Here is a 22,170-nt window from a genome sequence, read left to right as displayed (position 1 = left end):
TGACTGTTTCTGCCAACGGATTCTCCCCAGCCCACAGAGTTCCTCCAACATTTCATTGTTTGCTCTGCATTCCAACATCTGCAATTTTCTTTTGTTTCTCAGTTCTTTTACTTTGGTTTAGCCTTATTTTAGCAATAAAGGGGCCAAGATGGACAGATTGGTGTGAACGTGCAACTGGAACCTCAATAGCCAAGGTGGACTGAGTGCTGGTATTCTCAAAGTGGCCACGTAATCTATGTTTGATTGCACTGATGTAGAGGAATTCGTATTGTGATCACTGAATACAGTAGATGAGGTGCAGGTGAACCTCGTCTCACCTTAAAGGACCATTTAGGTTCCTGGATGCTGAAGGGAAATGTTTTTTACCTCTTTTAGTTGGAATGGGTCAGGTGATGGTGCGGGTTAGGTAGGGAGGTTTGAACAGGTAGTCCCAAAGAGACGGGTCTCTGCAGAACCCCAATATTGGGGTGGGGAGGAGTGGGGAGGGGAAGAATATGTGATGGATGGTTGGAGCTGGTGGAATGGCAGAAGGTGATATGTTTGATGCAGAAACTCGTGGGGTGAAAGTTGAGGTCCAAGATAACTCCATCTCTTGTCAGCATTCTAGAGGAACTTATTAGCAGGTTGAGCAGCAAAAGTGTCAAGGTTTCAGGTTAGAATCCTTCCATCAAGAATCCTAGAGAATGGTTCTGTCTTTATGAGGGGTTCTGGTTAGAAATGGCCATTCTTTTCCCTCTACTGATGCTGCCAATCCTGTAATTCTTTGTTTCAGATTCCATCTGGGAAAGGGATGGGGATCAGAGCAGATGTGTGGGAAATGGAGAAAGTGTGTTTGATTTTTGTCTTGATACAGGCTCTTGACCCAAAGCATGATTAGGGTAATGGTAAGCACCACCCTATTGGCGCCAGCGACCTGGGTTCGAATTCGTTGCTCTCTGTAAGGAGTTTGTTCGTTCTCCCTGTGTCTGCGTAGGTTTCTACCATGTGCTCTGGTTTCCTCATACCATCCAAAACACCCAGGGTTGGTAGGTTAATTGATCACATAGGTGTACTTGGGCAGCATAAGGCTTGTGGACAAAAGGGTCCTTTACGGTACTGTATCTCTAAAAATTAAAATGCATTGACTTGCATCTTTTTGCCTTCATAGAAGCTGGTTGACACACTGAGTTCATTTGGAATTCTGCTTTTGCCCTAGATTCCAGCATCTGCAGGCTCTTTGGTCATTTTGTGCATTTCCCTGGAAATTAAAAGAGATAGCCCATTGATATGGGACTTGGTTTTCACAGAAACTTGTATCTTTCCCTCAAGGAGAAAACAATTCATGACTTCATTGTCTGGATTTACTGATGCTGGGTCATCAGTGTAGGTCTCCACAAATACAGATATTTAATGAGTATGTCACTCTTTTTCAATGTTGGATTAATTTATTTTAACAGCCCTGCAGAATGCTGAGGTAGTGGCCATCCGTGGAGGTCTCAGTACCATTCTGAAGAATGTAATTGACTGTCAGTTGAATCGGATAAACGAAGCCCTTATCACAACCATTCTGCACCTGCTAAATCACCCAAAGACTCGGAAGTACGTTAGAACTGATGTGGAACTCGAGGTATGGCCATTGGTTGCTTTTATGACTCTAGTGACTGCACACATTGTAAGATAGTAATCCCACTTGAACAAATCCTTCATGGTGTAGCTAATAAGCATGGAGCACTTGATGCAGTTTGGAGTTTCTTACAACTGAGGCCTGTAACAGTGAGGATATCCATTTGTTAGGAAAAGACAGGATATGGGAAGTGACTGCTGGGATGTTGACGATGATTTATGCCCATAGCAATGACACCAGAGGATTGGAGGATGGCAACTGTTCTTTAGTTCCTGAGAATCCTGGGAATTATAGGCCAGTGTCAAACTATTGGAGAGGATGCTTAAGCAAGCATTTGGAGAAGCATAGTTTTAGGGAGTTAGCATAGCTTTATGATGGGCAGGAAACGCCTCATGAGTCTAATTGAGTATTTTTAGAAGGTGACAAAACTGATTCACGAAGATAAAGCTGTGGATGTGGTGCATATGGATTTTAGTAGTGATTGACAAGGTTCCCTCTGGTCGGTTCATTCAGAAAATCCATAAGACATGGGATCCATGGAAAGTTGGGCTGCTTGTATTTCTAAATTGTCTGGCCCATAGAAGGAAATGGAATTTGTTTTGACTGGAGGTCAGTGATTACCAGTGCTCAGCAGAAATAGAACATAGTACAGGCCTTTTGGACCTCGAGGTTGTGTTGACCCACACATTCCTTAAAAATACTAAACCCTCCCTACCCTGTAACCCTCTATTTTTCTTAAATCCATGTGCCTGTGGATCTAAGTATCTAAGAGTCTCTTAAATGCTCCTAATGCTTCAGCCTCCACCACCATCCATGGCAAGGCATTCCAGGTCTCCACAACTCTCTGTGCAAAAGAACTTGCATTGATGTCTTTCCCCCAAACTTCCATCCCTTCACTTTGTACAGGTGGCCTCTTGTGTTTGCTATTCCTGCCCTGGGGAAAAGGCACTGGCTGTCTCCCTATAAATGATCTGTTCTAGAACCTGTGATATTTATAAATGACCAATAAAGAAGTGAAGGGTTGATCAGAAGGTTTGCAGATGACTCAAAGGTTGGGGTTTTGGGGTAGTATAGAGGATTGTCATTGGCTATAACGGGATTTAGATAATGTGCAGTATTGAGTGAAGAAGTGGCAGATGGAATACTATCTGGGTAAGTATGAAGTGGGTCTTTGAAAGGTCAAAGGTGGAGTGCGTGGTTGATGGCAAGATTCTTAATAGCGTGGAGGTGCAGAGGGATCTTGGTGTCCATGGTACTGTGGAAAGTAATTAACGGTGTGTATGGTGTACTGTCCTTCATTGGTCAAGAGATTAAGTTCAAGAGCTCTGAGGTAATGTTACAGATGAATAAAACTCTGGTCAGGCCACACTTTGAGTATTATGTCCATTTCTGTTTGATTTGCTATATAGGTAGAGTGTGGAAGTTTTAGACGGGGTGCAGAGGAGATATACCAGAATATTGTCTGGATTGGAGAATATGATGAGGAAAGGTTCAACCAGCTAGGACTTCTATCTTTGGAGGAATGGAAGATAAGGTCACTTAATTATATCAGTAGTATGCAAACTATTGGAGAGGATTCTTAATGAGGACATGAGCATTTGGAGAAGTATAGTCTACTCAGTCAGCAAGGCTTTGTGAAGGGAAAGTCGTGCCTCAAGTTTTTTGAGGAGGTAACGAAAGAAATTGATGAGGGTAGGGCTGTAAAAAGTATTCTATATAAATTTTTGTAAGGCATTTGACAAGGTCCCCCATGAGAGACTTGTTCAGAAAGTCATGAGACATGGATCCATGGAACCTTGGCAGTGTGGATAAAAAATGAGCTTGCAGGAAGAAAGCAGAGAGTAGTAGTGGAAGGGTAGTATTCTGCCTGGAGATCAGTGACTAGTGGAGTTCCGGAAAGATCTGTTCTGGGACCCTGCTCTTTGTGATTTTTTTTAAAATATATATAGGTGACCTGGATGAAGAGGCAGAAGGATGGATCAGTAAGTTTGCGGATAACTCGGAGGTTGAAGGATTTGTGGATTGAGCTGAAGGTTGTTTATGGTTACAACAGGATTATGGACTGGATGCAGAGTTGGTGGAGAAGGGGTAGAAGGAGTTCAATCCGGATCAGTGTGAGGTGATGCATTTTGGAAGGACAAACCAGAAGGCTGAGTACAGGGTTAATGGTCACTTACTTAAGAGTGTGGATGAACAGAGGGACCTTTGGAGTCCAAATCCTTACAACCCTCAAGGTCGCCGCACAGATTGATAGGTTAGTAAAGAAAGCCTATGGGATGCTGGGCTTCATTAATATGGGGATTGAGTTTACCATCATGTTGCAACTCTACAAATCTTTGGTAAGACCACACTTGGGGTATTGTGTTCAGTTCTGGTCACCTCATTAAAGGAAGGATATGGAAGCTCTGGAGAGGGTGCAGAGAGATTTACCAGGATGTTGCCTGGATTGGAAAATAAGTCTTAAGTGGCGAGGTTAGTGGAGCTGGGACTTTTCTCTTAGGAGTGTGGAAGGATGAGAGAAAATTTAACAGAAGTTTACAAGATTCTATAGATAGGGTGGACAACCAGCACCTGTTTCCCAGGGCAGCAATGGCCAACATCAGAGGACATCAATTTAAGGTGAATGGAGTAATGTTTAGGAGAGACATCAGAATGGCATGTTACCAACTAACAACCCTCTCAATTTTGTTAGGGACTAAAGAGAATTTGTTAGCATTAATAAAGAAACAGCAATGGCAAAACTTCACTAGGTTATGGTAAATTCAAAATAACAATTTTTATTTAACCAATAATAACATGACATTTCTTACTTATCTCTAACTTAAGCCCCCATTATGCACAAATGTAATGTGTTTGTTAAAGTCCCAAACTCTGAAAAGTCAATTTTAAAACTTCAGCATCATTTTGGTCTTGCTTGAAGATCTTAAATTTTCAGTTCAGATATAATTATGAAGCGCTTCATACCTTCAGAAAGATTTTCTTCACATTAGTGTTTTCTTCTCTTGACTGAATACTTTGAAATCTGTGTTTCAAATGATGAAAGTGCCCTTATTATCTTAGAGACAGTCAAAAGTGGGCTTACTTATCCTGTGTTCCCCTTTTTCAGAAGTAAAATATAGGCAGCTTTTTCCTCATCTGTAGGAAATATTGATGCTTTCAATCCTGTCTGAACAGGATGGCGAATTCCCTTAAAACGGACTTCTTTGTCTCTCATTTCGATAATATATTTCTTGCAAATCTATCATGTCACATGGTATGTGACATCATTTCGGTCTTTGAAATTCAGAATGTCTCTTGACTTGTATGCTCAAAGCATCAGTGTCCACCTACAGAATCAAAGCAATTAACTGATGTTCCTCTCTGTTTCCTGTCTGTCTGGAATTTTTAACAAAATGGCTTCTTGTATACTCAAGCTAGCAATCCATTGTTCCACTTAACTCAAGTACCATCATAAAAAATCTTTCATCTCTTCTCCTTGCAGTGCACCAGCAGACTTTTCGGCTTTCAAACTGACTTTTCTGGTCATTTGTGTTTTAAAATGCAAATGCGTTTGTTGATGCTGAAGCCAGCTACCAGCTGTAAATAAATGTGTCTGTAGTCCTGCCCACCCAAAACTAACTTTTACTACAATGTATATATTAAATATAGCTTAATATTAACCCAGCGGTTCTCAACCTTTTTCTTTCCACTCACATACCACTTTAAGTAATCCCTTTGCCATTGGTGCTCTGTGATTAGTAAGGGATTGCTTAAGGTGATATGAGGGTGGAAAGAAAAAGTTTGAAAACCAGTTTTAATCGTACCTCATTGACTCGTTATGTGCACCTTTTCATAACTCTAAAGGAAATGGGAAAATGACAATTTTTCTCAGGCAAATATTTCAGTAAAAATTGGGTCTAGAGCAGTGATTCTCAACCTTCCCTTCCCACTCACATCCCACCTTCACTAATCACAGAGCACCGACGGCATAGGGATTACTTAGTGGTATGTGAGTGGAAAGAAAAAGGTTGAGAACCATTGCATTAACCTAAATATTAACACAGATCAATAGCAACATTCAAAAGACTTACATTGATGTAAGGAAAATAGGAAGTTATCGACTATGAGGGAGGCAGGGGTTGGATTGATCGTGGAGAATATTTATATAGGTCAGCACAACATTGTGGGCTGAAGGATGTGGTAAGCAGACAATAAAAATTGGATATGGTGAAAGCACAAAAATGAATTCTACATTTGTGTGTAAGGAAAATGTTATTTTCATATATTCTGACATTCAAAAGCTGCCTTGTGGTTAGTTTTACTCAGCCAAAGGCTCTGGCTGCAGAGTGTGAGCTGGAGATTCTGAGTATGCCCTTGGAGATTTGATCCATCAGTGTGGATGAATTGATGATTTGAAATTCATTTTGATGAACTTTCTCTTCGTTTTCCTCTGAATTCTGACAACGTCTCTTTGGCCTGAAGCATTAATAATGCTTCCATAGATGCTGCATAACCTGAGCATTTTGAGTTGTTTCTGTTATAATATAAAATCAAGTTCAGAAATGGCTGTGTTTATTTGTTTCTAATAATGTGTTCTTTTGTTGCAGCAAATTCTTGCACCATATACAGATTTTCACTACAGACATAGTCCAGATACTGCAGAGGGGCAACTCAAGTAAGTTCTCTCCTTGATTTTTTTTTTCCATATGTAATAATGTAGAGTTCTCAAAAGAAATTTGTTGAGGGAATCAGGATGAATAATTAGTTCTGGAAGAGGGAAAAGGTTTGTCAGAAAATGGTAGTTTTCCGGTGTGGGAATTATAAAAGCTATTCTATAGGGGGAAAAAAATGCAAAAAAAAAACCTGTCAGAATTATGTGACTAAGTTCATTTAGTTTATCTCAAAATAGCTGGTACAGAAAAGAAAGGTTTTTATGTGACAGACCAATAGCTTCTTTGACATTCATACACCTGTGTAAAGAACACAATTACAGAGAAAAGGATTACAATATGAAAGGAGGATCAATTGGCACTAAGAAAGGCAGCTCTGTTAGGTGTTCAAGCAGCCTGATGACTGTGAAGAAGCTGCTCAGCCAGATGATGTATATTTTCACACTCAGAAGTCTTCTCCCCAATGAGAGGAGGGAGAAGTGAATGTCCTTCAGTATGTTGGCTGCCTTTCCTAGGCAATAGGATATGTACATAGGGTTCATGGAGGGGAGGGAAGTTTGCATTGCATTTTGAGCTGCATTCACCATCTTTTGACCTTGAGCAAAGGAGCTCCCATCCCATGTTGTTATTCATCCATTAAGTCTGATTTCGATGGTGCACCTGTAGAAGTTGTTGATGGATCGGGAGACATCCTGAGCTTCCTCATTCTTCCCAGAAAATACTGGTGTTGATGTGTTTTCTTGAATGCACTTGTCCCAGATCTGGTCATTGGAAATATTTACTCTTAAAAAGCTTGAAGCTATCTACTCTTTCGACTTCAGTTCCATTAATGTGAGCAGGTGTGGACTCTGCTCCCTCTCCTTAAGTCACTGATCATCTCCTTCATCTTATTGACATTGTGAGTTTATTTTGACAGCATGCAACAGGACTTTTAATCTCTTGTAATCTGACATCATTATTTGATACCTGGCTCACTCTGTGGTGTCGCCAATGAATTTGAAGTTGGAGTTGGAATGCTCTTTAGCTATACAGTAGTGGGTGTAGAGAGAAAGCCTACCATTCTTACCCGAGACTGCATTTTGGCAAGGGGGATCACCTGGCTGTGCTCCTTCTACATTCATACAGACGGCCTAAAAAGAGAGGTTCCGGAGATCAGGACAACTAGAGGGTGGTCATAGGAGCTGAAGAATGGTTGCAGGACTTCCTCGAGTCAGCGGATTGGGCGGTGTTCAAGGACTCAGCTGATGATCTGAACAATTACAATGGGGCTGTCACAGACTTTATCAAAACAGCTGTGGATGAGTTTGTCCCCACCAAATCATTCAGGGTTTTCCCCAACCAGGAGCCCTGGATGAACAATTAAATCAGAACTTTTTGAGAGCCCGATCACTGGCATTTCAAGTCAAGTCACCTTGATTTATCGTTCATACCATGCTCACACAGTAAAGACGAGATAGTGTTTCTCCAGGACCACGGAGCATATTTACCTAAATATATGTTAGATAGTTAAACACATTGAAATATTAAGACATATACATTGTACCCTATCCCCAAATGTTTTGGGAGTTAGGAGTCTGATGGCTTGGGAAAAAAAGCATTTGCCCAATCTGGACATAAGAGCCCGAGTGCTGCAGTACCTCCTACCAGATGGCAGAAGGGAGAATAGTTTACGTGAGAGGTGTGTGGAGTCCTTCACAATGTTTATTGCCTTTCGCCTGCATCGAGTGTTGTAGGTGATCTTCATGATAGGATGAGAGCCCCCAATGAACTTTTCCACTGACTTCACAATCCTCTGTAGGGTCTTGTGGTCCAAGGAGGTCCAGCTTCCAAACAGGCAGTTATGCAGTTGCACAGGATGCTTTCAGTACATCCTCTGTAGAATGTAGTGAGGATAGAGGTGCTAGTGGGCTTTCTTGGCTATGGAGCTTGTGTTAAGGGACCATGTGAAGTTCTCCACCAAGTGCATTCCAAGGAACTTGATACTCTTGACGACCTTAACAGTGGAGCCATTAATGGTTAGCAGAGCGTGGTTTCCTCTTCCCCTCCCCTGCCCCCCCCCCAAGCTTTCTTGAAGTCAACAACTTCTCTTTAACATTCAGATACAGGTTGTTGGCTGTGCACCAGTCCGTGAGCGACTGCACCTCATCTCGACGCAGACTCTGGATTCTTACTAATCAGGCCCACCACGGTCGTGTCATCAGCGAATATGATGATATGGCTCAAGCTGTGTTTCGCTGCACCATCGTGGATCAGCAGGCTGAACAGCAGTGGACTTGGTACACAGTCCTGGTGGGGGTTGCTGTGCAGAGTGTGATGGTCTTGGAGATGCTGTTTCCGATCCGGACTGCCTGAGGTCTGCCTGACAAGAATCTAATTGCAAAGGGAGGTGTTTAAACCCAGCAGACCCAACTTTCTTATCGGGTACTGAGGCATGATTATGTTGACTGCTGAGTTTAAGTCAGTAAAAAGCATTTGAACATTCAAGTCCTTGTTTTCCAGGTGGTTGAGGGTTCAGCAATGGTAATAGCATCGTCCGTAGAGCGATTGGGTCTGTATGTGAACTGCAGGGGGTCTAGTGACGGGGCAGCAGGTGCTTGATGTGCCCCATGACAAGTCCCTTGAAGTACTTTTTAATGATGGACATGAGTGTGACAAGGCAGTAATTATTGAAGCGGGACCTGCCGACTTCTTTGGCACAGGGACAATGTGCTTTGAAGCACGTTGGGACCATGGCGCTTCTCAGGGAGGTGTTAAAGATGTCAGTGAGAACGTCTGCCAGCTGAGCCACACAACCTGAGCACTCTGCTGGGAATGTTATCCTTTCTTTGGCTTGGCTTCGCAGACGAAGATTTATGGAGGGGTATGTCCACATCTGCTGCAGGCTCGTTGGTGACTGACAAGTCCGATGCGGGACAGGCAGGCACGGTTGCAGCGGTTGCAAGGGAAAATTGGTTGGTTGGTGTTGGGTTTTTCCTCCTTTGTCTTGTGTCAGTGAGGTGGGCTCTGCGGTCTTCTTCAAAGGAGGTTGCTGCCCGCTGAACTGTGAGGCGCCAAGATGCACGGTTGGAGGCGATATCAGCCCACTGGCGGTGGTCAATGTGGCAGGCACCAAGAGATTTCTTTAAACAGTCCTTGTACCTCTTCTCTGGTGCACCTCTGTCTCAGTGGCCAGTGGAGAGCTCGCCATATAACATGATCTTGGGAAGGCGATGGTCCTCCATTCTGGAGACGTGACCCACCCAGCGCAGTTGGGTCTTCAGCAGCGTGGATTCGATGCTTGCGGACTCTGCCAGCTCGAGTACTTCAATGTCGGTGATGAAGTCACTCCAATGAATGTTGAGGATGGAGCGGAGAATGTTATCCAGTCCAGCAGCATTTCACAGGTTGACCGTATTTAGCTCTCTCTTCATGTCAGCCACTGCAAGACACAGCTCCTGGTCATTTGGAGAAGAGACGGTCTTCTTTGCTGCAACATCATGTTTTGCCTCAAAGTGCAGGTAGAAGTTGTTCAGTGCATCTGGGAGGACCAGCACAGGCAGATGGTGTAGTCTTGTGGTTGGTGATGTCCAGGATGCCCTTCCACATACCTTGCATGTCCTTGCTGTCCAGGAAGTGACTGTGAATGCGCTGGGCTGTGCACACTTTGCTTCCCTGATGGCCTTAGACAGCTTGGCTGTTGGAACAGCTAGGGCTAGCTTGACATCCGCTCTGAAGTTAGTGTCTCAGTTCCTGAGCACTCTTCTTGGGCACCGGTACAATAGCCGCCTGTTTGAAACAGGTTGGTACCACATCCTGCTGGAGTGAGATATTGAAGATATCCATGAATACATTGGTAAATTAGTCAGCTCAGATTTTTAATGGGCCAAATATTCCAAGTCCACATTTATGTTCAGAGATCCAGATCAATATAGAAGGACCAGAGTTCAATGCAAAAAGCCATCTCTCGGGTGAAGTGGAGATTCTGGATGAAAATGGAAACAACAAGGGACACCCGACAGCTGTGGAAGGGCCTAAATGCCATAACCTGCTACAAAACCAAATTCGGTGAAACAGCAGATGGCAAAGCTGTGCTCCCTGAGGAAACTACCCCTCCGCAGACCCATGTCCCCTGATGATTCCATCCTGTCTGAATCGGAGGATGACTTGTGTTCTGTCTTTAGGAGAGTGAATCCAAGGAAAACATCCGCCACGGATGCCTTAATGACTATCGGCTAATAGCAATTACATGAACAGCGATGCAGTTCATGAGCAGTTACGTAGATCTGTTCCAGTTAGCCTATCATAGCAACAGGTCTAGGGTGGACGCCATCTCACTGGCTCTTCACAAAGTCCTGGAACACCTGGACAGCAAAGATGCAAACATCAGGATGCTCTTTATCGACGACAGTTCGGCATTTAACACCATCATCCCCTCAAAACTGATCAGCAAACTCCAAGACCTGGGACTCAACACCCCACTGTGTAATTGGATCATGAATTTCCTTATCTCCAAACCACAATCAGTGAGGACTGGCAAGAACATCTCCACAATTTCCAATAGTACCAGAGCAACACAGAGCTGTTCTTAGCCCCCTGCTCTCCTCACTACACCAGTGGTTTTCAAACTTTTTCTTTCCACATACATGCCACCTTAAGTCATTCTCATGCCATAGTTGCTCTGTGATTAGGATGTGAGTGGGAAGGGAAGGTTGAGAACCACTGCTCTAGATCCAATTGTTACTGAAGCATTTTGCTTGAGAAAAATTGTCATTGACCCATTTCCTTGGAATTGTGAAACTGTGCACATAACGAGTCAATTTGGTATGATTTTTTTTTGAAAAGTGGTTTTCCAACATTTTTCCACTCACATGCCACCTTAAGTAATCCCATACTAATCACAGAGCACCTTTGGCATAGGGATTAGTTAAGGTGGCATGTGAGTGGAAAGAAAAAGTTTGAAAATATCTACACCTACGATGGTGTGTCTTGGTATGACAATAACACCACCTACAAATTTGTTGACAATACCACTGTGTAGTGGGCTGCATAAAGAATAGAGTCAGCACGAGAGGAGTCACGTGATGGAGTAGTGGCCGGACGGTGAACTCCAGCCCTCTCCAGAAAAGTCGGGAAAAACAAGAGAAAATACAAAGGCACAGAAATACAAGTTAAAGAAAAGTGAGTATAAAGGTGGAAAGAAGATGGAGACAAAAGGAAAAAAATCAAAATCAACGGAAAGAAGAGAGGAAGAGAAGACAACGGAGGAAAAAGGTGAAGGCCTTACCTGTCCGAAGAGGCCCGCTGTGGAGAGAAGACCCCACTACCTCAGGTCGGTAGAAAGAGAACTACAACAATGGCTCACAGAGCCGAGTAAAAGTGCGCAACCGCGCATGCGCGACTCCTCGCGCATGCGCGATGCGCATGAAAAAAAACACACCGACGGGAGGGGGGACCAGCTGGGGAGTCGATCTCCACAGCCGGCAACGACAGCTGCAGAACACCTGCAGCAAGAAGAGACCACAGAAGACAATGGAAACAAGAAAGAAGAGGAGGAAAGGGCAGCAAAGAAACAACAGATGGTCAACCTAGAGGAAGAGGAAGAGTACAGGGAAATAGAAGAAGAAAAGAAAGGCAAGGTAAAGGAGGTACTTGCTCTTGTTAGAGGATACATGGAGTCATTCAAAGAATGGCAAACACAGGAATTCAATGATTTAAGAAGAAGAATAAACAACACAGAAAAGAAAATAAATAAAATGGATATGACCTTAACAGAAATGGGGAAAAAAATGGACAAGATGGAAGAACGGGCAATAGCAGCAGAAATGGAGGTAGAAGACTTAAAAAAGAAATTGGAGGAATCTAATAAAAAAACTAAAGAGACACAAGAATTACTAGCCCAAAAAATAGATATAATGGAAAATTATAACAGAAGAAATAACATAAAGATAGTGGGCCTTAAGGAAGATGTAGAAGGCAAGAATATGAGGGAGTTTATAAAAGAATGGATCCCTAAGGCCCTAGGATGTCCAGAACTACAGCAAGAAATGGAAATAGAAAGGGCACATAGAGCATTGGCCCCTAAACCACAACCACAACAAAAACCAAGATCTATTGTAGTAAAATTCCTAAGATATACTACAAGAGAAAAGGTACTGGAGAAGACAATGGAAAAAGTAAGAGAGGGCAACAAACCACTGGAGTATAAAGGGCAAAAAATCTTCATTTATCCAGATATAAGCTTTGAACTCCTAAAGAAGAGAAAAGAGTTCAATGCAGCAAAAGCGATTTTATGGAAGAAAGGATATAAATTTACACTGAAGCATCCTGCGGTATTGAAAATATTTATTCCAGGACAACAAAACAGACTATTCTCGGATCCAGAAGAAGCACGAAAATTTGCAGAACAATTACAAAAATAGACTGAGGGATGAAGACGGGTAATGAGAGCAAAAATTATCACGATTGATATGTATGTGGGTAAAGACAAAAATAGACTGAGGGATGAAGACGGGTAAGGAGGGTAAAAATGACCACGATTGATATGTATGCGGGTAAAGAGGTATAAGAGTGAATAGAGACAATGGGCATATGTGAAAGTATCTGTAATTAGAGGAAAACATAGAGAGTATAGACAAGAATTAATAAGGGAAGGTAATGGAATAGAGAGAATAAGGAGGGAACTAAAAGAGTGACCTTTGTGACATATAAAAAACGAAATCTTTTCTTGGGGGGGGCTGGGTGGGGGAAAAGAGCGGTCACTGCAAAATCAGTTGACGCTTGCGAGTGGATTCGCAAATCCAAATGGAGAGGGGAGATGTGGTTGTCCGACAAGGGATAAAGGGCAACTCAGGAGGGGAAGGGGAGATTGGGGATAAAGAAGATAGAAATAGGAGAATAAGGAAAATGTTGGATGTTGTAGGAATGTTGTCTGGTAAAGAGTTGAAAATAAGAAAACAGAAATGGAAAAGGAGGAAAGGTAATGATGGAAAAACGGAAAGAGAAGATAAACAAAATATAAAATGGCTACGCTGAACTATATGACTCTAAATATTAATGGAATACATAACCAAATTAAAAGGAAGAAACTACTAAATTTACTGAAAAAGGAAAAAATAGATATAGCATTTGTCCAAGAAACACACTTAACTGAATTGGAGCACAAGAAATTAAAGAGAGATTGGGTAGGACATGTAACAGCAGCATCGTATAATTCAAAAGCAAGAGGAGTGGCTTTATTAATTAGCAAAAATGTGCCATTCAAAATAGAAGAGGAAATAATAGATCCAGCAGGGAGATATGTTATGATAAAATGTCAGATATATTCAGAGCTTTGGAATCTACTTAATATATATTCACCTAACGAAGAAGATCAAAAGTTTATGCAAGATATCTTTTTGAAGGTGGCTAATACGCAAGGGAACATACTAATAGGAGGGGATTTCAATCTGAATTTGGATCCAAATATGGATAAAACGGGGAAAAAAATTAACAGGAAGAACAAAGTAACCAAATTTATAATTAAATCAATGCAAGAAATGAAACTTGTGGACATATGGAGGAAACAAAACCCAAAAGAAAAGGAATACTCATACTACTCGACTAGACATAAAACATACTCAAGGATAGACCTATTCCTGTTATCAGCCCACATACAAGGGAGAGTTAGGAAAACAGAATATAAAGCTAGACTATTATCGGACCACTCACCCCTGTTATTGGCAATAGAGCTAGAAGACATCCCTCCAAGAATGTATAGATGGAGATTAAACCCCATGCTACTTAAAAGACAGGATTTTAGAGAATTTATTGAAAAACAATTAAAAATGTACTTTGAAGTAAATACGGAATCAGTGGAAGATAAGTTTATACTATGGGACGCAATGAAAGCATTCATGAGAGGGCAAATAATAAGTTATGCAACCAAGATGAAGAAGGACTATAATCAGGAAACAGAGCAGTTGGAAAGGGAAATAATAAACATAGAAAAAAAATTAGCAATAAAGGAAGATACAACCAAAAGAAGAGAATTGGCGGATAAAAAAATAAAATATGAAACATTACAAACATATAAGGTGGAGAAGAATATAATGAAGACAAAACAGAAATATTATGAACTAGGGGAAAAAACACACAAAATCCTAGCATGGCAGCTTAAGACAGAGCAAACTAAGAAAATGGTATTGGCAACAAGGAAAAAAGACAAACAAATTACATATAATCCAAAAGAAATTAAGGAAAACTTCAGAGAATTCTATGAACAATTATACCGAACCGAAAACGAAGGGAAAGAAGGGAAAATAGATGAATTTTTGACTAAAATTGAACTACCAAAACTACAAATAGAGGAACAAAATAAATTAACAGAACCATTTGGAACAGTAGAAATACAAGAGATAATAAAAAATTTACCAAATAATAAGACACCAGGAGAGGATGGACTCCCAATAGAATTCTACAAAACATTTAAAGACCTAATAATACCGCCCCTCCTGGATGTAATCAACTAGATTGATGAGACACAAAACTTACCAGATTCATGTAAAACAGCAATAATTACAGTGATACTAAAACAAGGGAAAGATCCACTCTCACCAGCGTCATATAGACCAATATCTCTGCTAAACACAGATTATAAGATAATAGCTAAACTATTAGCGAACAGATTAGCAGAACAGGTACCGAAAATGGTAAATTTAGACCAAACTGGATTTATCAAAAAAAGACGCACAACAGACAATATTTGTAAATTTATTAACTTAATTCATGCAGTAGAAGGAAATAAAGCACCGGCAGTAGCAGTTGCTTTAGACGCAGAGAAGGCCTTCGACAGAGTAGAATGGAATTACCTGTTCAAAGTATTGCAAAAATTCAGTTTACCGGAGAAGTATATTAATTGGATTAAAGCATTATATAAGGGACCGTTAGCGAAAGTGACAGTAAATGGACATGTATCAAAGCAATTTAACTTAAGCAGGTCAACGCGGCAGGGATGCCCACTATCACCATTATTGTTTGCGCTAGCTATAGAACCACTAGCAGAATCGATAAGAAGAGATAATAATATAAAAGGAATAAAAATAAAAGACAGGGAATATAAAATCAGTCTGTTTGCGGATGATGTGATAGTGTACTTAACAGAACCAGAACTATCAATAAAAGAACTATATAAGAAATTGAAGGAATATGGAGAAGTGTCGGGATACAAGATAAACGTAAATAAAAGTGAAGCAATGCCTATGAATAACGCGGATTTCTCAAAATTTAAGGAGGAATCCCCATTCAGATGGCAAACGCAGGCAATAAGATACCTAGGTGTGCAAATAAACAAAAATCTAGGCCAATTATATAAACTCAATTACAATCCACTAATGAAAAAATTACAGGACGATTTAGAGCATTGGAAAGAGCTACCACTAACACTGATAGGAAGGATAAACTGTATTAAAATGAACATTTTTCCAAGGATACTATACTTATTTCAGGCATTGCCAATACAACTGACAGAAAAATTCTTCAAAGAGTTAAAGAAAATAATAAGGAGATTTTTATGGAGAGGGGGGAAACCGAGGATAGCACTAGACAAATTAACAGAATGGTATAAACAAGGAGGCTTACAATTGCCAAACTTCAAAAATTATTATAGAGCCGCACAATTAAGGTACCTATCAGATTTTTATCAAACAAGGGAAAAACCAGACTGGACGAGACTAGAATTAGATAAAATAGGGGAAAAGATACCTGAACACATATTATATAAATGGGACGAAAAATTGGTACAACATAGAACTTCTCCAGTATTACACCATCTCCTCAATATATGGAAGAAGATTCATGTAGAAAGAAATAAAATAAATTACCAAATACCAAAACTAATATTGACGCAAAATAAGCTACTCCCTTTTACAATAGACAACCTTGCCTTTAGAAAATGGGAAAAAAAAGGGATTAAAAGAATAGAAAATTGTTTTTCAGGAAGTAGATTCTTATCCTTTGAACAAATGAGAGATAAGTACAATATAACGGGAGATACAGCGCTGGCATATTACCAACTGAGATCCCACTTGAAAGATAAATTAGGAAGCAACTTGAGTTTACCAGAGGGAAGTAACCTTGAATATGTGATTACAGATACAATGTTAATCAAAAGATTTATAAAAAATATGTATATTAAACTGCAAGAAAAGGAAAATGAGGAAACAAATGGTAAAACTAAACAAAAATGGGAACAAGATTTAAATATAAAGATAAAAAAGGAAACATGGGAGAAGTTATGCGCTGGAACGATGAGAAATACAATAAATACGAGGCTGCGTATGATACAGTATAATTGGTTACACAGACTATACATTACACCGCAAAAGTTAAATAAATGGGACCCAACAGTATCTGATAGATGTTTTCGATGTAAAAAAGAAAGGGGAACAACAATTCATGCAATCTGGACATGTGAGAGAGTAGAAAAATTTTGGGATGATCTCAATCAGATATTAAATAAAATAACAGAAAACAATATACCAAAGAATCCAGAGATCTTTCTCCTAAGTAACTTAAAAAATAAAGAATTTGGAATTGACTTGGAGGATGCACAAAAAAGATTTGTTAAGATAGCCCTAGCTGTAGCAAAAAAATGTATTATGTAAACCTGGAAATTGGAAGATAATTTGAAAATACAACAATGGTATATAGAAATGAATAAATGTATTCCATTAGAAAAAATAACATATAGTTTAAGAAATAATATTGAAATATTCGAACAAGTATGGGAGCCTTACATTAAATACAATAGCGAAAACCTACCGGGAACAAACATTACCTAAGTTGATGGAAGGAGAAGAAAAGAAAAGAATGGACTCAGTAGAATTTCTGGTGTATTTTTGTTGAATGACAACATTGTCTAACTGAATTAATGCAACCTAGATTGTATAACTAAAATGGATGAGAGGGGGGGGGATAGGGGGGTGGCTTGGGAGGAGGGAGGGGGGAGGGAGAAAAAGTCACTGTAAATGTGTGGAAAAGAAAAAGTGTATATCATGGCTATTGTGATTTATGGTGTGAAAAATAAAAAATTAAAAAAAAAAAAAAAGAAGAGTCAGCACATAGGAGGGAGATTGAAAATTGGGCTGAATGGTGCACCAACAACAACCTTGCACTCAATTTCACGAAAATTAAGGAACTGATTAGTGACTTTAGGAAAGGAAATCCAGAGATATACAATCCAGTGATCATTTGGGGATCAGGGGTGGAGAGGGTGAACAAATTTAAGTTCTTGGGAGTCACTATCTCAGAAGATCCTTACTGGACCCAACACACTACAGGCATTGTGAAGAAAGCATATTAGCCTCTACTTCCTCAGGACGTTTGGCATGACACCAGAAATCCTGGCAAATTTCCACAGATGTGTGGTGGAAAGTGTGTTGACCGGCTGCATCATGGTCTGGTACGGGGACACCAATTCCCTTGATCGTAAAGCCCTGCAAAAGGTAGTGGACACAGCCCTGGACATCACAGGCAAAACCCTCTCCACCATTGAGGATATCTACAGGGAACACTGCCATCAGAAATCATCGAAGATCCACACCACCCAGCACAAGCTCTGTTCTCGCTCCTGCCATCAGGAAAGGGGTATTGGTGCCATAAGACTCGCACCACCAGGTTCAGGGACAGCTGCTCCCCCTCCACCATCAGACCCCTCAACAACAAACTCTGAAACTCATTTAAGGACTTACTTTGCACTTTATTGATTTTAAAAAAAATTCTCTCAGTATTGCGCACAGTTTGTTTACATCCGTTATCTGTTTACATTCTTTATTTGTTTACAAGTATATGCTGTGTACAGTTTATTTTTTGCACTACCACTAAGTGGTAATTCTGCCTTGCCTGCAGTAAAAAAGAATCTTGTATATGTACTCTGAGAATAAATCTGAAATCTAAACATTGTATGAAATATCCTTGAGGAGCTCTGGTGTTGGGGCTGATTGTGGAGATGTTGTTATCTGTCTTTACTTATTCGACAGGAAGTCTTGGATCCAAATACAGAGGGCTCTCTGAGGCCTTGATTGTAAAGTTTGGGAATGAGTTTGCTGGGGACTATGATATTAAAGGCAGAACTATGGTCTGTGAACAATAGTCTAACATGAATGTCTGTGGCATCCAGGTGGTACAGGGCTGAGGTTCAGATCATGGCATCTGCTGTGGATCTGCTTGTCCAGGAGACAAATAGATTTGGGTTGAGGATGGCTGGGAGGGTTGAATTGCTGTTAACCATGACTAGTCTCTCAAAGCACCATGCTGGTATATGTCAAAACCACTGGTTAGCAGTCATTTAGGCCCATTCTTGTGCTTCTCTTCTGGTTTGATAATGTCCTTGAAGCAAGTGGAGTTATTTGACCTGTACAGCTCTCAGGACATGTCCAGGTGCTTTCTGCATGTTCAGTTGCTGAAGGTCGCCCTGACCATGGGTGTAACATTGCTTGCACTAGTTAATGTGGATGCTCCCTGTCCGAAGCAGGCTTAGAACATGCTGAACTCATTTGGGAGTGTTTAGCTGTTATTCTTGTGGTGAGCTTTGCTTTATTCCGTGGAAACATATATTACCTCTCATCATCACTGCATGTCTCTGTTGTTCTTTTTGGACTAGAGCTTCTCTCATGGCATTGTGGAGATTATACTTGGATTTCCTGGCCTTCAACAGTGAGTCCATCTCTTGATGGTTTCCAATTGGGGAATCCCTCTAATGTCTTCTTGATGATGGCAGCGGTGTATTTATCAAGGCTGTTTACTGAATCCTTGAATACAGTCTTGACCTTTGACTAGAACCAGTCACATAGGATGTATTGCTGAAGTTTTTATCACCACCCTCCCCTCAGTTTCTGCTAGTACAGTCCAATGAACTAATTTGCAGAAATGTGGGCATGGGATGGTACGGCAGCCCTCCTTTATGGATCTGTGGCCGTGGTCCAGGGTGTTGGGACCATTGGGGCATGAGTTTGTGGGTGGCTTAGTTGAAGTCAAGCTTCAGGATACTTCGCTTGGAGGTTGGCCAGTGTATCTGCCTCATTTTCTGGGCCATTAGCTGCTGTGGTGGAGGCCTGTGGTCGGCAATAGGACCCTGTTGATCCCTTGAGCTTTTTTGTCTTCTTACTGTCATGGATCGGATCCATGACAGTAGGACCCTAAGGAACCCTCCAGTTTCTTCTAATTGCCGTATCAGAGAAGCTGGTGCCAAAGTAACTCGAGGCCACGGAGAATGCACTTGAGAGGGGAATAAATAGTGGTATTGTATTTGGGGTGTAATAACTATGTTTTTTTTTTAAATTTCATGCAGAGAAGACAGGGAAGCACGGTTATTAGCCAGCAAAATGGCAATAGTAGCAACCTTTCGATCCTGGGCAGGTAAGATTCATGGTGGCATGTCAATTACTTCATTATACTTAGGCTTGAGAAGCCATAGATAGAATTTATTACTCATCCCTAATTATGCTGAGAAGATTGAATGTAGTGTTGGGCATTTCTTGATCTGAAGATTACGAGGATGACAGTGTCTGACAGCTCCAGTGACCTGAGTTTACTTCTGCCATCCTACACTTGTTCCCGTGGCCCTGTAGGTGTTCCCTACATCCTCTAATTTTTCCCTTGCAACCCACAAACAGTCAATTGTAAGGTTAATTGGTAACTAGCTTACCCTTGATGTAGATGGCTGGTGGTAGAATCAAGTTCAACTCTACCATTATTATGTTATACCTGGTACAGTGAGAAGAGTTTGTTTTGCTCGCAGTCCAGCAAGTCAACTCTGAGGAGTATACAGAAGTACAAAGTAGAAGAGCAAGAGCACAGTACAGCACGTCATGTTGCAGTGATAAAATCAATTAGTATGTAGCAAGACAGCATGAGATCACTATTGTGAAGTTAATTCGGGAACCTGTTGGTGCACAAATTCATAGAAAGTAGGTGCAGGAGCTTCAAGCCTACACCGCCATTCAATATGAGCATGGCTGATCAGTACCCAGTTCCTGCTTTCTCCCCATACCACCCTGATCCCCTTAGCCACAAGGGCCAAATCTAACCTACTCTTAAATATTGACAAGGAACCGGCCTCAACTACTTCCTGTGGCAAAGAATTCCATTTTCCTCACCTCTGTCCTAAAAAACTTCCCGTTATCTTTAAACTGTGACCCCTGGTTCTGGTTTTTCCCAGCATTGGATACAACCTTCCTGCATCTAGTCTGTCTAAACCCTTAAGAATTTAATGTTTCTATAAGATCCCCCCCCCCCCCCCAATCTTCTAAATTCCAGAGAATACAAGCGTAGTCTATCTAACCTTCATATGCAAGTCCTTCCATCCCTGGTATCAGTCCAGTGAATCTTCTCTGCACCCCCTCCAAGGAAAGGATGTCCTTCCTCAGATAAGGCAACCAAAACTGCACGCAGTACTCCAGGTGTGATCTCATCAAGGCCCTGTACAGCTGCAGCAGGATCTCCCTACTCCTGGACTCAAATCCTCTCGCCAACATACCATTCGCCCTCCTCCCTGCCTGCTGCACCTGCACGCCCACTTTCAACGACTGATGCACAGCAACACCCAAGTCTCACTGCTTCTCCCCTTTTCCTAAACAGATAGCATTTAAATAATAATCCTCTTTCCTGTTCTTTTGAGCAATTAAAAGATAATTAAAAGATTATTAAAGATATATAAAAATATATTAAAAAGATATATATTATAAAAGATAATTAAAAGAGCAATTAAAAGATAAATCTGACAGATTATAGATAGCTTTTGGGAGATAAATTTCAGCAGTTTTTTTTAACTGTAGGTCACATACAAATACTTCAAAACAGATCTCATTTAAAATACTGAAGCTCTGCTCAAGCTCGACAGGCCAGCTCCAAGAGCCTTTGCAAAAGCTTTGGACAGTGCCCAGGAGACTTCACTAATGGATTGTTGTTTTGAAAAGCAACAGATAAATAAACTCGGAGTAGGTTTGGAGCCACAAGCTGTCTGGGAGTGCTGTTTGCTGTTCTAAGATGGTCATGTGGTTTTTGCAAGCAGAGAGGGAGTCAAACGGGTTTTTCTCTGAGAGAGGAAGAGCTCATTTCTGCAGTTTTACAGTCAGAAGCAACAGCTGGGACTGGAACAGGACAAGCTGGCAAGCTTGTGGGAAAACCCCATTTGGAAGACAGGTTGTGAGTGTTTTGTTCAGCCTGGTCAAAAACCTTGTGGTTCATATAAGAGGAGAGGACTGGCTCTCTAATGTTTCACTTGAAATAAGAGAAACAAAAAGGAACTCTGTGGTGACCTGAAAGAAAGAGGTTATCATCTGCCAACTTGTTTATGGAGTTAGAGTTATATTTGGCCCTGCAGTGCTTAAGAAGTTCAGAACATAGCATTGTGGAGCACTGGAGTTTATATGTCAGGAAGTTAAGAATCCAGTTGCAGAAGAGGGTGATGAGACCTCGGTGTCAGAGTTTGGGTGTGAGTTTGTTTGTGACCATGGTGCTTAAGGGAGGGAGATAGTCAATAAATTATCAATTCAGCGCAGGCCGTCATATAAGAAAGGTTATGCCTTTGTCCTAAGGTACCTGGCACTATTGAAAATTTTTGTTCCAGATGGGAAAAATAGATTTTTTTACGGAACCCAATGAGGCAAAGGTGTTTGCACCTTTGAGAAAGAGAGACAAGAAGTGAGTGATGTTTGAAATGAGTCAATACCAAATGACTATAGCTGATAATATAGAGAGGAAAAAAGGAAATATTAAATAAAAAAATTGAGGATCTATAAGTATCGACTCAATTTACAACGCTTCCCACTACCTTGGGAAAAGAGCCAACAAAGCCTCATTTTCCCCCACCATCATCCATCGAACAGAAGATACACAATTGTGAAAACACACATCATTCAAGGGCAGTTTCTTTTCCACTGTTCTCTGACCAATGAAGGGACC

At 41.0% G+C, this 22,170-nt stretch overlaps 1 protein-coding gene across 6 annotated transcripts in view; it reads left to right on the top strand.

Annotated features, from left to right (window-relative positions):
• Window positions 1–22,170, top strand: part of LOC138735618 (rapamycin-insensitive companion of mTOR-like) — a 265,357-nt gene that overhangs the window by 95,193 nt on the left and 147,994 nt on the right. For all 6 annotated transcript variants that reach the window (XM_069883715.1, XM_069883709.1, XM_069883692.1 and 3 more), the window contains 3 exons: window positions 1,437–1,606; window positions 6,190–6,257; window positions 19,556–19,623. In XM_069883715.1, coding sequence (XP_069739816.1) covers window positions 1,437–1,606; window positions 6,190–6,257; window positions 19,556–19,623 — 306 coding nt within the window. The remainder of the gene's footprint in view (window positions 1–1,436; window positions 1,607–6,189; window positions 6,258–19,555; window positions 19,624–22,170) is intronic.

The sequence above is a fragment of the Narcine bancroftii genome, chromosome 1, assembly GCF_036971445.1.
Source record: "Narcine bancroftii isolate sNarBan1 chromosome 1, sNarBan1.hap1, whole genome shotgun sequence".
NCBI lineage: Eukaryota > Metazoa > Chordata > Chondrichthyes > Torpediniformes > Narcinidae > Narcine > Narcine bancroftii.
This window is presented reverse-complemented; position numbering and strand designations above follow the sequence as displayed.